Here is a 15640-nt window from a genome sequence, read left to right as displayed (position 1 = left end):
CTGTTTCAGAATAAAAGTGAAGTTAGTACTTTAAGAAAGCTGAACGCTAGAGCAGACTGCTTGCTTTTGTACACCATTATTTGAGTCAGAAAAAGCCAGTAAGGATTTTTTCCCCTCCACAAAATGTACCAAATGCATACTGGTGGGATTTTAACCTCTATCCAAGGCTGCCACTAGACAAAAGCATTTATATTTTTATAGTACCATTTGCTTATAGCTGTGCTAAAAATGTCAAGTTCCATCTATCATATTTTGGAGGAAAAGTCAAGTATCTATCAAAAATTGGTAATCTGAGAATATGCTTGCTGAAAGTTTACACATTCAAATAAGGGGAGATAAGCCTAAGCACTATATCACAAAAAAAATGCCTATCTAAGTCTGCAGAATAAAAAGCTCTATCCTAAGCTCTATCCTTCTCTTTTAAATAAATTCACTTTAAAAACCTATGCATCCCTTTGTATTCCCCCCAAATCCAAAACAACTAATACACTTCCCCCCGCCTTTTTCTCCTCTGTCTTTTGTAAGCAGGATCACGCCCTCCATCTTCCTCCCAGCAAGTAACAGGTCAACAGGTTCCCAGGTTAAAGGAGCTCTCAAATGTAGGATTCTGCTTGAAAAGCAAATACGTTCCTAAGAGCTTCTGCTGTTCAACTCCAAGTCAAACATAATTTCTTTTTTGGCAACTTTTGTGGAGTTGGCTCCAGTCAAGACCCTATATTGGGAAACTGAGCAAGCTTATGTCAACACTCATCACATCAGCAGTTACAAATTGACCATGTACTCTGCGGATTTAACAAGGAAAGACACACGGCCAAACGTGATGACTGATTTTTAAACAAATCAGAAAGTGAAAGAATTTGTACGAGTGGCATAAAACTGTTTCTATTAAAGATGCATATATATCTAACGCTCTGAGACTATCTGCAAGCAGCGGTGAATTGTCAGGGAGAGGCGGATGGAACCGCTGCTGGGGCTGCTGCAGGGGTGGTGACGCTGGTGCGTGGCCCAGGCCACACCAGGCTGCTCGAACCCTTCAGCGGGGGTTTAACAGCTCCCTGCGTGCCTCTCTCTAAACCCACGCCGGCTTTCACGCTCTGCCCGAGAATTTTCACATGGATCACGCAAACAAAAACGGCGCAAAAATATTTGGAACAGGAACACATATGATACCAAAAAACGGTCCGTCTTTGCAACTATTTTTAAAGGCATTATTCTGCCTCACTTTTGGCATCACGGCTCATAGAAAGCCTACCTGTTTAAGAGAGACTGCATTGCTGTGGCTGAAGCTTCAGTAATGACTGGGAGTGCGTTAGAAAGCTGTATTACAGCAGAAGTACAATGCTTTTACGATACTGCCTATAAACATGTGTACTGTACAAGCTGTACCTGTTTGCTTGAATTTCCTACACTTCAAAAGTCATGGAAAAACTGAGATGAAAGCAAACATTTACTCTTGCCTGTTTCTTATCAATGGAGTCAAATCCTGCAATTTTGTTCCCCTTGGTGTCGATCAAGGATCCCATTGGCTCACAAGTAATAATATCACACGTCTGCTTCGGCAAAGGCAGCAGCTGGCGAACCTTGTCGATGCTTTCTGACCGCTTGTCTCCCAGCTCTTTCTAGAGAACGAACACATCAATCAATCAAACAGAAAGGTGGGAAAAAAGGAAGAGAAACATTGCACTGCTTTCACTATTAGAAAATGTCCAGTTTCTGGATGAATCATTTCCTTGTACTTTTACTAAATTTAAACAAGTGGCTTTAAAAGGGTTTTTTTGTTTTCTTAAGAATGTGAGTTATCTTTTCATCTCTTGTTTAAACAGAACATAGAAAATATGTAATACAAATTTCATGTCTCAAACATGAATAAAAGCAATTAAGTGTCTTGCAGGGTCCCTAAATGTAATTTAATACAAAGAAAATACTAAAAGTCTGTCTTCCCACCCCCACATTCCTGTATTTTTATTTTCTTGTTTTTCTCCTTGTTATCACTAGTGCTGTTTCAGTCTCTCCTCTTTTTCCCAGAGGCCTTCCCAGACACTAGAAATGAGAGGATTAACAGATGAGCGCAGAATGTGATTCAAAAGAAATGCTGAAAATGACAAGACATAACACTTACTTTTAATTTTTTCACTAAATTCATGTAAGCCCTCTTGTTTTCCTCAGGCCCTCCTTGGGAAGCGTTTGACAAGTCCGAGGCAAGCGTCCCGTTGATGAGGACGCCCAGCATATCAAGCACGGTTGTGAACAATTCGCTGAGAGTAAAGACAAGTATTACCCTGAGGAACTGCCGATTGCCAAGAAGTCCAGGGACAGATATTCACGGCAAAGGCCACAGACACAGTTCTTTAGACAAGCCGGGTTTTTCAGGGCTTTCTGCACACACACACGTCTCAGCTTGCATGCGTAAGCCCCAGTGTATACATGCAGGTGGACTGTCAAGACGGACACACAAATCTTATTATAAACCCCAGCTCAGAGCTACAGACAGCACAAACTGCTAACAGATAGTCATTAGAAATTACAGGCTCCAAGTTAGGAAAGCGCTCAGGTACATGCTTGTTAAGGAAGAGTGTAAATAGTGGCTCCAGGGCTTTCCAAAATAGAGGTGCTCCCCAACCAAGACCAGCACTGAGCACCTAAGTTGCACTCAAGCAGTAATAGGATAATAGTAAGAAAAATTTACCAACAACGTACATGCAATCTAAACTTAAAAGCACTAAGGACATAATTAGCTTGTTTAAATAGCGCAGACGTACTTGTTGGTCTGCATATCAACAGTTCCTGAAGTGATTATCTGGAGGAGCAGAAGTGCCCACTCTGTGGTCCACTGGGTACTCCTCTGCACAGTATCAAACATGCCACCTACCTGCAAAATAATGCAGCAGATAGCAAGGCTCTGCATATAGCTCACAGATGCACGCTTCCCTTATCATATGTATTACTTATGAATTAAACTGCTATCCAGTCCCACGAGTTCTTGTGTGCTGAATGCCATCTTGAAGCGCTGACTTTAAATAACTTTTCCTCCCCACCCCATGCGCCCAGCAAACAGCTTCTCCTAAGAAGGAACTATAGGAAAGCAAAACATTATTACACTGCTCCTTCAGCTTCATATCTTCACTTCCATGTTTGATGCAACAAACTGAAGTCAGTGAAAAAATTCTCAGAACTGAAAAGGTGTTGAATTAAAATTGTACAGTTATCACTTTGCTCCCACACCCCAAAATTAGACAATCATGTCTAGTGCAAAGAGAAAAAAATCTGAAGAACAATATAGCATTGATTGAAAATGAGAACTGCTAAATGATATATTTTACCCTATGAACAATTTTTCACTATTTCTACCAGTATAGTATGATACTGTAAAATACGCCCTGGCTTTGAGAAGGAGCCATTTTACCAAAACGCATCCTTCAAAGGACCAAACTGCAGGAACACAAGGTACCTGCTCAGGTTGCCTGATTACCAAACTGGTCCGAATAGAGTCCAAACCCCAAATCACAAAGGTACCACACTTCTAGCTAATGAAAGCCCAGCTCAAGCCTTCAGACAGCGACAACCCTGGAAAAGAGAAAACACCTCCCTGTCGCACAACAGGATGCCTAAGAGAGCTGACGTCAAAACAACGCTGCTCTTTCCTTCCTGGTGCACTGCAGCCCAGGGTCTGCCTACTCTACCATGACGCTACTGTCAGCTTCCCTGTGTGGCACGTTACCCCTGCACCCAATATCTGCATCAAATCATCTTTCCTGATGTTTCCCACTTCACAACTTTCCAAAAATAAATCTTTTTATTTTGTCATGTTTATAATCACTCTAAATCCCTTCACTGTTTGTGCTTGTAGTTGTTTCACTTCACACAATTCTTCCCCATGCTTAAAGCTTATTTCAGGGTGGTGTCTTGCTCAATAAATACAGAGACTGTTTCAATTCTCAGTACTGGCTTTTACCTCCTAAACCTTGCTGAGTTTGTATCTAAGATTACTCCTTGAACTACATAAGTGGTTTATGATTTACAAAAGGATAAAATCTTGCTGCTTTAATAATAAACCAAATATTGCCCACATCAAGCCGTGACAAAGTGCCTGTCTCCATGGCACTCGGTGGCAGGTGACAGCTGCTTTACTTTAAGTGCAGCCACAGCAATCCCAAAGCTGGTCAGAACTGGCTCAAGTCCCCTTGGCCTGAACCAGCGGCAGCGTAAGGCTGTGGTTACCCCTCTGGTTGCACAGCCACACCTAAGCAGCTTCCAAAGAGATGGGAAGAGAACAACGCTGCAGCGTTACTCCTCCCTTGGTGCTCCCTCATTTGGCCTTAACATGTAGTCTCCACACCCCTACTGCACTGGGCTAAACGAGCCACGGTGGCCCTGACGTCTGGTACAGAGGTTTCAAGAGATGTGGGACGTTGGAGAACTTGATGGAAACTTTCTAAATTGATTAATACATGTATCCAAGTAGCAGCAACTGGAACTGCACATGTAAGTTAAATAGCCAAATGTTACATTCCCCGAGAGCTCTGAAAGTCTCAACTGTATTGACTGCCTAATTCCATAAAATCACTGCTTGTTCATGGGGATAAACCGTCAGTGGACAACGGCTTTGAATGTCCACAAAAAGATGATATATTTCTGCAGTTCCAGGGACACTGAAAGGAAGAAAGCGGCACAAAACTAAGGCATGGATAAGGTATGGGCTGTCCTTGTTATTCATTTTATATGAGCAATGTCCAAACATTATGGCCAGGAGGCATCAGCTGAAACAAGAGAGACGGGAAGAGCAGAGACAAACACCAAGGGAGCAGAGACCCTTGCCTCAGGGCAGAGGGGGCACTAACAGCCCTTGCTGTCCCTGGCCAGCCCCACCTGGGGCCACCCCCACCCCCCTCCCTGGCCCAGGAGCCCCAGCCCGTCCCCACGGCCCTGCCTGGCCATGCCAGGGCTGTGTCTGACCCCGGCTCCCCTCGCTGGGCCTGATCCTGAGCCCCCCCGCCATGGGCGGACGTCCTGGCGTGGCCTCAGCCTGTCCCCATCCCAGTGGAGGTGCCTGACGCTCGGGGCTGGGAGCTGCCAGCTCTCAGGGAGCCCCGGCCCCCGCGGTGCCCTCATGCAGTGCTTCCTGCTCCTTACCACCTACTCCAGAGCAGCTGCTACATCTCTCTGTAACATCAGGATAACCAGATTAAGTTTTTCTTACCAAGTTAAGACGAAGTTGTAGGGCTTCATGCATCATTTGCCTAGCTTTAACATCATCCTGGTACCGTTCTTCCCTCCAGTTACTAAGGATCTAAGAAAAAGCATTTGATTAAGGTTGTTTTCTTCCTGTAAAGCAATGTTCTCCCTTTGAAGTTTAAGTATTTGTGGCCATTACCTATAAGGAATCATAAAGGATTATTAACCTTTATATCCTCATGCCTGTTTAAGGATTAGAGCAGATTACGCAAACTAGCAGCGGAAAAAATTAATTTGTAGAGAGCTGATAATCTGCTATCAATTGCGTGACTAGACCTTCCTGTTGTAGCAAAAAGAAAATAAGCAGCTTCGTTATGCATTTATTAGAAATATTGTTTCAAACACCCTATTTAACTGTTCACCATGGGTAAGTAAATAGATCTCTTGCACTGGATGCAGCTTCCCAACAGGATCTGGTGGGATCTCTGGATGAGAAATGACCAGAACCTTAGGGAACCTGGACCAGCTGCATTTCAGGGGAGAACCCATACAGCAAAAGGAAAGCCCAAGTGCCAGTAACACCAGGGGAAAAAAACATCATAGGATTTAACTAGGATGTGGACCTACGCCATAGCCTGGACCTGAGCTGAGAGGCAACATGAGAAAGTAACAGCCCTACAGGTATGAATTTTCACTGTCACAGTAATTCATAGAAACTACAGTCAGAAAAAAAGGAAACATGCACCCACTACACTGGGCACTGTCTATATGAATTTTAAAGACAGTCTTAAGGAGCTATTGTAGGCTAGAGCATGAACCCCATGGGAGCAGGAAGTCTAGAGCAGAATCAGCAGAGGTTGTGAGTAAGCACAAGTGATCCAAAGGAAGAGCTGTAGGCAATGGGCCAGTTTGGGATTAGCAATATTGTCTTCTAAAATATGAAAAACTCCTAATCTGTAACAGCTGGAGAAGACGAAGGGTTTTCCTAGAGAAGAAAGTTTCAAACTCATAAAAACTTTTTATGATCGAAGTAGAGACTGAGAAAACTGTTCCTCTCAGGACAAACATCTTTTATTGTTTTTCCTGGAAAGAACTGAAATCAGACTCAAGTTCATTACATTCCTCTGTAACAATTTTAGAAAAAAAGATGTATTCACTCTCAAAAAGGAACAAACACCTCCCCATTCTTCCTCCCTTGGACTGTTCCTTTTGGCATACCATTGCACTGTAATTTTCCTGGTTTTACACCATCGTATACACGTAAAACTGATGACAAATAAAACATCTAACAACGGGTGCTTATGGTTATGTGCTTGTTTTACCTGATTAACTTGATTCTGCAGTGATGTTAGAAGCCCTTCCCGTTGCTCATCCTGTCCCTTAAGGCAAGTAAGTACCAATGAAAGGAAAGGTTGCTGACTCAAAAGAGACATGCTTTAAGAGAGGCAAACACAGAAGTCAATTAGTAAAGTTATTTTGATACTTCCCATCCTCACTCCCTTCCTTGTTTTGTCTGCTTTTTTTCCCTGGAAGTGGCATTGCCTGCATCTATGTCTGTTTCTGTTTTAGTAAATTAGAGCCTTGCCAGACGCACATAAGAAAGCAGAGCACCAGCCAGTAAAACTGCACATATTATACATGGCATCACTGAGACCCACCTAGCTCAGGGCACTGAATGACCAAGAATTGCACGGACACTTGAAGGCCTGACTCAGAAACAGAACGTGTTATTTTAAGACTACTTTGATTAACCAGGGATATAATTTTAGTGGAGATTAGGCAGCTAAAGCTTCTAATCCGTGTTAGTGGTCTGAAGTGAATCCCAAGTAAGTTTCCCCTACAAGCACTGATTAGAATGACAGCTGCCTAAATTCCACCAAAACTCTAACACGGGCTTAGTGTAATTAAACTGAGGTGCAGCTTTAGTTGGTTGTAGGAGACATGCCATACCAACGCAAGGGCTTTCCGATTTTTTTAATTTTTTTTTTTTTTTTTAGATTAATGTGTATCCATCATAAACATAAAATTAAGACAAACTGAAAGAAATACACGAAGATGAATTTGGAAGTACAATATGTGAAGTAGAAGAGAAGTTAAAAATGTCAGCAAAGGGATTTGAGTAACAGCTCATGCAATGACTTTGCAGTTTTAGGTATATAAGCTCCTTGAAAATGACATGCATCCGTAAACACAATATAAATACCTATCCACACATACGCATGTATATTTATTACAAGTATTCATTTGAACAGCTATTTTCAATTGGCATTTAACTTGACTTCAACAATTTAGGTGACAATTAGTATAAGGGAATGGCAAAATCCCAAGGTCCCATAAAAGGAACAAAATAGAAAGTCTGCATTTTCAAAAGTCATGTTAAACAGCGATTTTTCAGATTTTAGGAACAACATGGTAGGAACACCTCTTCATTTTCTCATTAATTTCCATTTAAAAAACATAGACTTTGCAAGACAGCTATTATTGTCATTGCTATCCCTGCTACACAACGCAGAGTTTGAAATAAGAAAAAGAGATCTTATATATGTTATACAAGATTTCACACTTTCCCATAGTGTCATTGGTTTTGTCGCTCACAGAACAGTAAAGTTTGTTTTCAATCAAGAAGAGACTGAAGAGCTTCAAAAAGCATGGAAAGAAGTAATTTATTGTTACAACTGGAACAACTTTGTAAATGCTTTTACTTCTGTGCATAGGAACCACCGTGGAGGAAGCGCTTGACAGTTTCTACAGGCATTTTATTTCACCTTTGAAAGAGACTCGGTTGAGATTTTCTACACTAGAGCTCTCCCGTAGAAAAAGAAACAGAAGACAGAGAGAGGTTCCATATTCAGCAAGCAGCAAGAGAGCCAGTGAACAATGGAAAAGTGCTGAAATGCTCAGAAACACCTAACAAAGAGATCCAGAAAGCAAGATGTCTTTTTTGTCTAACAACAGATCAAGCAGGTATTACAAATGAATTAGAAGGACAAGGAAGAGACGGATTCATAAAGCTAAGACAAAGCGTACTTAACTCAAAACCTGAACATGGCAAACAGAACTTCTATAGGTCGATGTACCACATAAGCACCTTATTAAAGAAACAGCCCAGATGAACTAGGAGGGTCCAGCATAACCCAGAGTAATGGGCATACTGCAGCTATGACAGAAAGAAAAAAATTAAATCTTCTAACCTTAAAGGGAAAATAAGCTAGGTGGAAGAGGCTGGAAAATAGCAGTAGCCTTAAAAGGCTCCACAGAATTTAATGACAACCATAAGTCAAAATCAATACATGCAACACAGGTTCGCAAGAGTCCTACAAGGTGGCAAAGCCCAATTATTGGTCCCACGCTCAGGGAAAGTATACTGCATGAACAACGTGGAAGGCGATCAAAAAGACAACACACACTACTGACACGTAAGAATGAGAAACTTATGGTGGGACCATACACAACAATCAAACACCACAAGCCTTTAAGAAGTGATCCGGTTTTTTGAACGACGGTACTTTGGAAGAGCTTCACAAAAAGAAAGGTGGTTGGTATTTGAAGCTGAGAGACCTTGTTGTGTATAGTATTCAATGTAATTTCTATCACAACTCTAAGAAAGTACAAAGAAATTATAGGCACTGTGGAAGAATATTTTACTAAAGGAAAATCAATAACCACTAAGTCAATAAAATTATCATACTCTTGGAAAGTTAGCGATGAGCTTAAGCTTAATTCCCGACAGGAATTAAGTGACATCTTACCACAAGTATGGGATCTTAATGGCAAGAGAAGTGGCCTTCTGCCATAGAAGGGAAGACACAACAAGCCCTCTGACTGTTCTTTTAAATCTCTAACATTTCCCATCACCAAGCTGCAGAACAGCCACTGGAAGATGTGGTACGAAGCTTTCACATTTCTTCCTCTGAAACCAATGATATTTCTTCAGACTAAATGAAATCTGAACCCTGTTTGGGGTTGATAACTTTTTGCTCCACAAAAGCAAACCAATGAGGTTTTGTGAAGCCAAAATCCAGTCCTCAGTATACTCCTCCTTCAAAAATACCTTTCAGCTCTGCGTACAGGGACTTCCCAAGGTCGTACCTTTTTTGTTTCTGTCTATCTCTTTCCTTCTTAGAAGATGACCCCAAATGCTGACCTTTCTCCAGCTCCTCTCCCGCAGCTTTCAAGACCCTACCTTGAACTGAGGTAGGCAGTTTTGCAATCAAGGGAGCCACCAGCCACACTCCTCGCCGCTCAGAGGAACTAGAAGTAGAACAAATTTATTTCAGCCAAAATATCCATGTAGTTTTGCAACCAGTATTAGCTGTTACAAGACTGAACTGCTTTAACAAAGCAGTTGACACAATGCATCTGGAGTAACTACTGTGGACTGAGCAGTCACAATTTCTGGTTTCCAGAAAATTCAAGAATAGCAACTATATTTATTGTTAAACAAAAGTAAATACAAGTAACCTTCAGGTAACTCATTTCTGTACATTCCTGTTTCAAGTGCAAAAAAGTCTAGGCAATCTACACATAATTAAGCATCATGTTGGCTAAAATAATTAAAAAGGTGCTACAAAAAATACCTTAGGAATGTCTTTTTACCATTCTGTCTTGTATTACTTGTGTCAGCATTTCCAACAGAGTTTGGATTGAAGAGGCCTATACCAGAGTTAGAAGAGTTATTGTTTAGATCAGCGGATTGCTGAAACACCTCTATTGTCGCCTTTGCAATATTATCCAACAAGCTGTTCATTTCAGCCACAGACCCAGAACCCTACAGTAAAACATAAGTAAACTAGCACATTCATGGTATGTTTGCTCATGGACTACGTTAAAATTTAACATACTTTTTTGCATTAAATATTTAGATAAGAAAGTTTGAAAACAAATACTCACAGGCTCCTTCATGCACTGTTTGATCATTAGTTGCAGCTCCAACCAAGACTGCCGGAGAGTCCACTGATCTAAGTTCTAGGTAAGAATTAACATCATAAATACATGTGTCAACACTTTACAGGTCTGAAGAAACAATAAATCTCATCATTGAATACATTACATGCAAAAGCCTCCTCTTATAAGCAGATCATCACAGTCACTACCCTTTTTAATAGTCTAATGACATCCCAAACTATCAGGCCTCTTAAAGAATGTACGCTAACTTCCACATCTTTGCAGCTAATATCGTTACTCAATACTTTTAACTGTGCAACTTTTCTGAATAAAAATCTCGCTCTCTGCGAAATCTGAGTTTAGTTACACATGAATATGGAAAACCTAATTAGCTCTTTCATTAGTAATTACATTAATCCGTGGCATTGCCATCCAAATGGACGTTTGTATTTAGCAGAAGGCCATCTAGACACAATGAAAGTAAACGCAGCAGCTGAAGCGATTATTTTGCAGGACATCGATCACTATTTGTCCTGGCCCAGATGTTGCCGACTTGATTCTTCACAGGTCTATTCAAAGAAAATCCATTTTGTAGTTTAAGAAATGAAGTGTCCCTAATGCAGCTGAATTTGAAGAAATGATCAGTTTAGGGCTGTCCGTGAAGGCGTTTGAGCCTTTTCCATGGGGCAGGAGGGTCTTTCACCACAGTACTGTCACAGAGCCCTACTGAGACAGCAGGCGTCTCCACCTAAGCAGCCCGAAAAGCAGCTCCCTTTTCAGCGACTTCCTAATGACTGACAGTGATAACAGCAATGATGAGCGTGCTGCACGCTTGCTTCCCCCAAGCTGTGGAATCAGAAGTAAGGAGACACCAGAGGCCACGCTATAAAACATTCACCACAGAGACCGGGGATCCTGAGCACATACAATCTTTCAAGAAGAATCTAACGCTTGATTGCACCAGGAACTGCAAAGCAATGTCACTTGGTGGTGCTGCCGAACGACAGGTTAAGAGTCAGTGCATCACGGGTGGTTTTCCCACCTTTTCCCCACTGCATTACCTGAAGTATGCGTTTGATATGCTGCCTCTGAGGGTTGTCACCCTCGGTGCATTCTTTAATGCCATGAGGATAACAGATAAGTTGAAGGAGTTTCTGTGCTTGCTTGTTTGAAAGAACGGGATCCAAAATGAGATCTTTGTCTGTGCACAGCCTCTCAGGTTCTTTTAAGCAGTGTTCTCCAACCCATTCCTGTAAGTAATCAGACAACAGATTCACAAGATAGTTTCAAGGCAATATTAACTTTTGGTAAGCTAAACAGAAAAGTGATTTTTCCATATGCAAAACTTGAAGTGAACTACAATTCATGTAACGTGTGAGATTAGAAACGTCTCCTGTCATTCAGTACCACCTGCAAGTGTAAGGCTGTTAAAGGGTTTTCCAAAATTCATTTCTTCTGTACTTTGAAAGCAACTTTGCAATAAAACAAATGCTACGGCAAAGGCACTTTGAGCAGACAGCTGATGGAGTGGTCCTACTGTCTTCAAAGTGCTCCAGATCCAGGTAAGAAAAACACCTCTGATAAAACAGTTCTGGTAGAGCGTAGGGAGATGCTAATAACCAACTAAAGCAATTTTTCCCCCCAAGAACATATTAGTCTGTGCATAAGTTGTCTAAATCAGGAAACCCAAACAGAACTCAAATATTGAAATACTTCAACATTCATTTTGCACCAAAATGTATGTTACAATTTTCAAATAAAACAACATTGTTACTCCAAATGAAGACAGAAGGGTACTTTTGGAGATTACCTGCTGGCAAATCGTTCTTAGCACGTATCTAGCATACTCGCTTAAACTAGCAGTTTCTATGGAAACAGCTTTTCCGCACGATTTCAAAGCGTGAGAGGAACCCCAGATTTCATCCTCATTGAGTTCATCTAATAAGCCTCTCATATGGAAGTCTTCACTCTTCAAGGAGCTGACGTTGTTGCTGCCAATTTCAGCATCGCCTGTACAGCAGAAGCACAGAAGCACAGGGTGAACTTCTACCCAAGCCCCCGTGCCCCAGACCCCTTACCCGCCGAGGGACGTCTTCGGAGGCACAGGCCAGCTGAGGAGTAAAGCAGGAGTGAGGCAGTCGCATTCAAAAAGGGCAGCCCTAACTGACTCTGAAAGTCACCATGTTCAAAGTATCGCTCGCTTACTTCATTTTGCATAGTATCTTCTTAATGGATGTTTCAGAAGTAGGAAAAGGTTTATACAAATCAAACACAAATAAAGCCACTATGTGCTTGACAGGAAAAGGTCTGTGAGTGTACGGAATTGCTTTTGCCGATAAGGAAGAGTTGGGTTACTCGCTCTTCTCAGATGTCCATTTTCCAAGTCTTCTCTCTTACTGTGATTTGTTAACACTCCGTACATCAAGAGACAAGTTGTGAGCAGTGGCCCCTTAGCCCACCTTACTATGAACTTCTTGACAAGAGAGACTGATCTTCCTGGGAATGGAAAAGGGCAGAGCACGCTGAGGGAGCCTGGCTAACACTGGTGAGCAAGGCACCGGCCCAGCTCTATGAGCACCATCTACCTGAAACCAGCGAGGGCAACTGGAGGAGCAAGGAAAAATACTTCAGACATAAAAAATCAGACCTGTCACAGTTCATGTTTTACGTGTTTACAGGCCTGAAACCTTGGATGAAGAAGAAGATGCAACTATAGCGTGTAGTAGTGGGGAAAATAGCCCAAACTGCTGCACATAACAATACCCCAGAGCCTGCGAGGCCATCCAGCAGCATGCATGACGACAGCCTGCCTGAGACGGGGGCTAACATAGCCTAATGTTTTAAGTCAGCAGAAACTCCTGTGGATCTTAACCGATGCACCACATATGACAGTCATCCCTTAGAAAACCCCTCGGTTTACTATCAAGATCAACAACATGACGTGACAAGGCTAAATGGCTTGCTTCAGCCACTCAAACACACACACATTCACACCAGGGCCTCTGGTTACGCATATGCTAGGATTTTTTTGCCAAAATCTACAACTACCAGCAAAATATTTCAAACTACTGCACCAAGGATACCGACAGCCTTTCAGCAGCTGTGGCCACATCCCCAGACTACTACACATTTACACAGAGTGCTCGAAACACCAGGGTGCACTGGGTCCTCCTGCACACTCAGTTCTCCCGTCACTGTTTCTGTGTTCCCCGGCACTGCATTACCCTGGACGACAAAAAAAGGAGGGTTTAGCAGAGTTACTGCTAAGAAAAACAGCCAGCTCCTGTGCCCCCATCCTGGTCTGTGCTGCTTTAGAGTTACTCCTAAATAAGCAGCATGCAATCATTTTTTTAACAAGACTGGACTTTTATTTAACAGTCTATCAAAACCAGAGCCCTGACTCGCTGTGACAGACCAGCCTGTACCCAGACAGTACCTCCCGGTGGGTGGCAGCGGTGGCTGTGACCGACAGCACACGTTTCATCCCCGAACCCTCACCCAGCGCTCCACTGTACCAGGCACGCTGCTGCCCCGATCTCCTCTGCACGGCCCACTGCAGCACAAGGAATCAACTCCTCACGGAGAGGGGACAGACTGAATAAACAGCCTTGTCACTCGTGAGACAGAATAGAAATGCTTTTTATGTAGGGCAATAGCAAAGCAGTAGAACGTACCCTGAGAAGTGAAAGCAGTTATAATCCCTCTGTTCCCCCAAATCCAGGCAAACCCCAAAACCCCCGTACTGCTGACCCAATGGCTGGTAGAGCAGACACATCAAGCCCTGCAGAACCCAAAGCCCGGGAGAAGCTCACTGCGAAGAGCGTGGGAAACAAGCGACGGACGCCTGTGCCCAACGCACGTGAACAGACGGCAGCAGCACATAGCCTGTCCACACCCTCCCTGCACTCAAGCATCTTATGAGCTTGTGAGCGCAGCCATGTCAAGCCCAAATCTGTACCCATGAAGGACAAGAGGGAAGAACCTGGCAGGCAAATAATATAATGAAGAGATTGATACCAAGCCATACATGAAGCTAAAGCCATCCCACAACGCTCTGATAAAACTTGTGAAGACATTTAATACACCCTAGAGCAGGTAACTGCAGCACCGTTTCACTGTGGGTTTTTTCTAACATAGATTTCTACTCACAAAGCTTCTTCAGCATAGAACTGCTACAGCTGTCATTTATCTAATGCTTTTCCTCAGCAAATCAAGTACAATTTTTAAATAACTAATGCAGGGTGCCAAGAACAGACATCTCCAAATAGAACATTGTGAGTATAGGAGGAGATGTGCTGCAGTGAAGGCACAAATAAACTGTGTTCGAATTTTCCTTTGTACCACCCTGCACCAGACCCTATCCACCAGACCACGTCCCTGCATAGAGATGAAACAACAAGTGTTCACGCTACGCACCATTAATGAAGAAAAATGGCAAATCTCAGCACTCTGAATAGCAAGAGAACATAGATAATGGCCATAAACGTATTTCAAACTCATTCTCAAATCCATCAGTCCATCCCAGATAGCTAACATCTTTCCCAATATAGTCACATCATTAAGGATCACGGGGTTTTCAAGGCAGTTCTGAGACCCTGGCCGACAGAGGATATAATAATGACACTCTAGCTGGAGGTATACCTCTGTGGGTATGTCCACATCTGGAAGATCTTGCTTGTTTAACTGGACATTTACTTAGCTCCAAAAATACACACCACCATAGGTCACAAGAGCTTTAGCTGAACTTAAGCCAAACTAAAGCTCTGAGGCAGTTATTTGTTTGGAAAAATAACACACTTCTTGTTCATGGAGAGTTACTTAGCAGTGATTCTTTTGCAACTTCCACAATGACAGGCACATGTGATTTGTGGTAAAACACAGAAAAAAGGTGGGAAAAATTATCTGAGACCATATTTCCTCTCTATATTTGAGGGGGACTCGCCTGAGTTTGAAATGTACTGGGACTTGGTGGCAGGGGTAGGGGTCAAAATGTGAAAAAGTCACATCTGCTGAAAGCCTCATCAGCTGGGGCTGACTCACCAGAGAAAAATTCTGTCTCTTGACCTGTGGGGAAAAGGCTACTCACATGCTATAGAAGCACGGGCAGCACCCACATTTTTCTCCTGTCATCAGGGTTTTCCTTTCCCAGGAGCATTCCCAGGGCAGTGAACTAGCACAATCTGTTTTTTACACGAACGCTAGAACAAAAACATTAGACATGACTCTGCATAATCTTACCAAGCATCAAAATTGCTTTTAAGACTGCAAACACAGCTCCCACTTCTATACTGTTGTGAGCAGCAGCCAAGAGGTGACGATCGCAAGAAGAACGAATTCCAGGAAGTAATTTCCCTATGGAAAGAAGAGTAAGTCTTGTAGAAAATGGTTGTTATTTACCAACTAAAATTTCCTTTGTAGAAAATCCTTTTCATCTAGAATAGGTATGGAAGTACAATAACTGAATGAAGAACTGAATTTTCTGAAATTGAAACTGAAGACCACAGGTAAGTCATTAAAATCAACTGGGATACATGCTTATGATGTATTAATACCAAAATAAGCTGTGATCATTTAAATAGAAAAA

General features: G+C 42.4%; 1 protein-coding gene across 1 annotated transcript in view; it reads right to left on the bottom strand.

Annotated features, from left to right (window-relative positions):
- The window catches only part of MED12L (mediator complex subunit 12L), a 157249-nt gene that overhangs the window by 19255 nt on the left and 122354 nt on the right, over positions 1 to 15640 (bottom strand). The window contains exons 25-35 of the mRNA XM_075506714.1: positions 15295 to 15408; positions 11867 to 12066; positions 11118 to 11306; positions 10063 to 10137; positions 9750 to 9940; positions 9262 to 9423; positions 6495 to 6606; positions 5198 to 5287; positions 2760 to 2869; positions 2120 to 2255; positions 1452 to 1619 (exon numbers count right to left, since the gene is read on the bottom strand). Of these exons, the coding sequence (XP_075362829.1) occupies positions 1452 to 1619; positions 2120 to 2255; positions 2760 to 2869; positions 5198 to 5287; positions 6495 to 6606; positions 9262 to 9423; positions 9750 to 9940; positions 10063 to 10137; positions 11118 to 11306; positions 11867 to 12066; positions 15295 to 15408 (1547 nt within the window). The remainder of the gene's footprint in view (positions 1 to 1451; positions 1620 to 2119; positions 2256 to 2759; positions 2870 to 5197; positions 5288 to 6494; positions 6607 to 9261; positions 9424 to 9749; positions 9941 to 10062; positions 10138 to 11117; positions 11307 to 11866; positions 12067 to 15294; positions 15409 to 15640) is intronic.

This window comes from Mycteria americana, chromosome 7, assembly GCF_035582795.1.
Source record: "Mycteria americana isolate JAX WOST 10 ecotype Jacksonville Zoo and Gardens chromosome 7, USCA_MyAme_1.0, whole genome shotgun sequence".
Classification (NCBI taxonomy): Eukaryota; Metazoa; Chordata; class Aves; order Ciconiiformes; family Ciconiidae; genus Mycteria; species Mycteria americana.
This window is presented reverse-complemented; position numbering and strand designations above follow the sequence as displayed.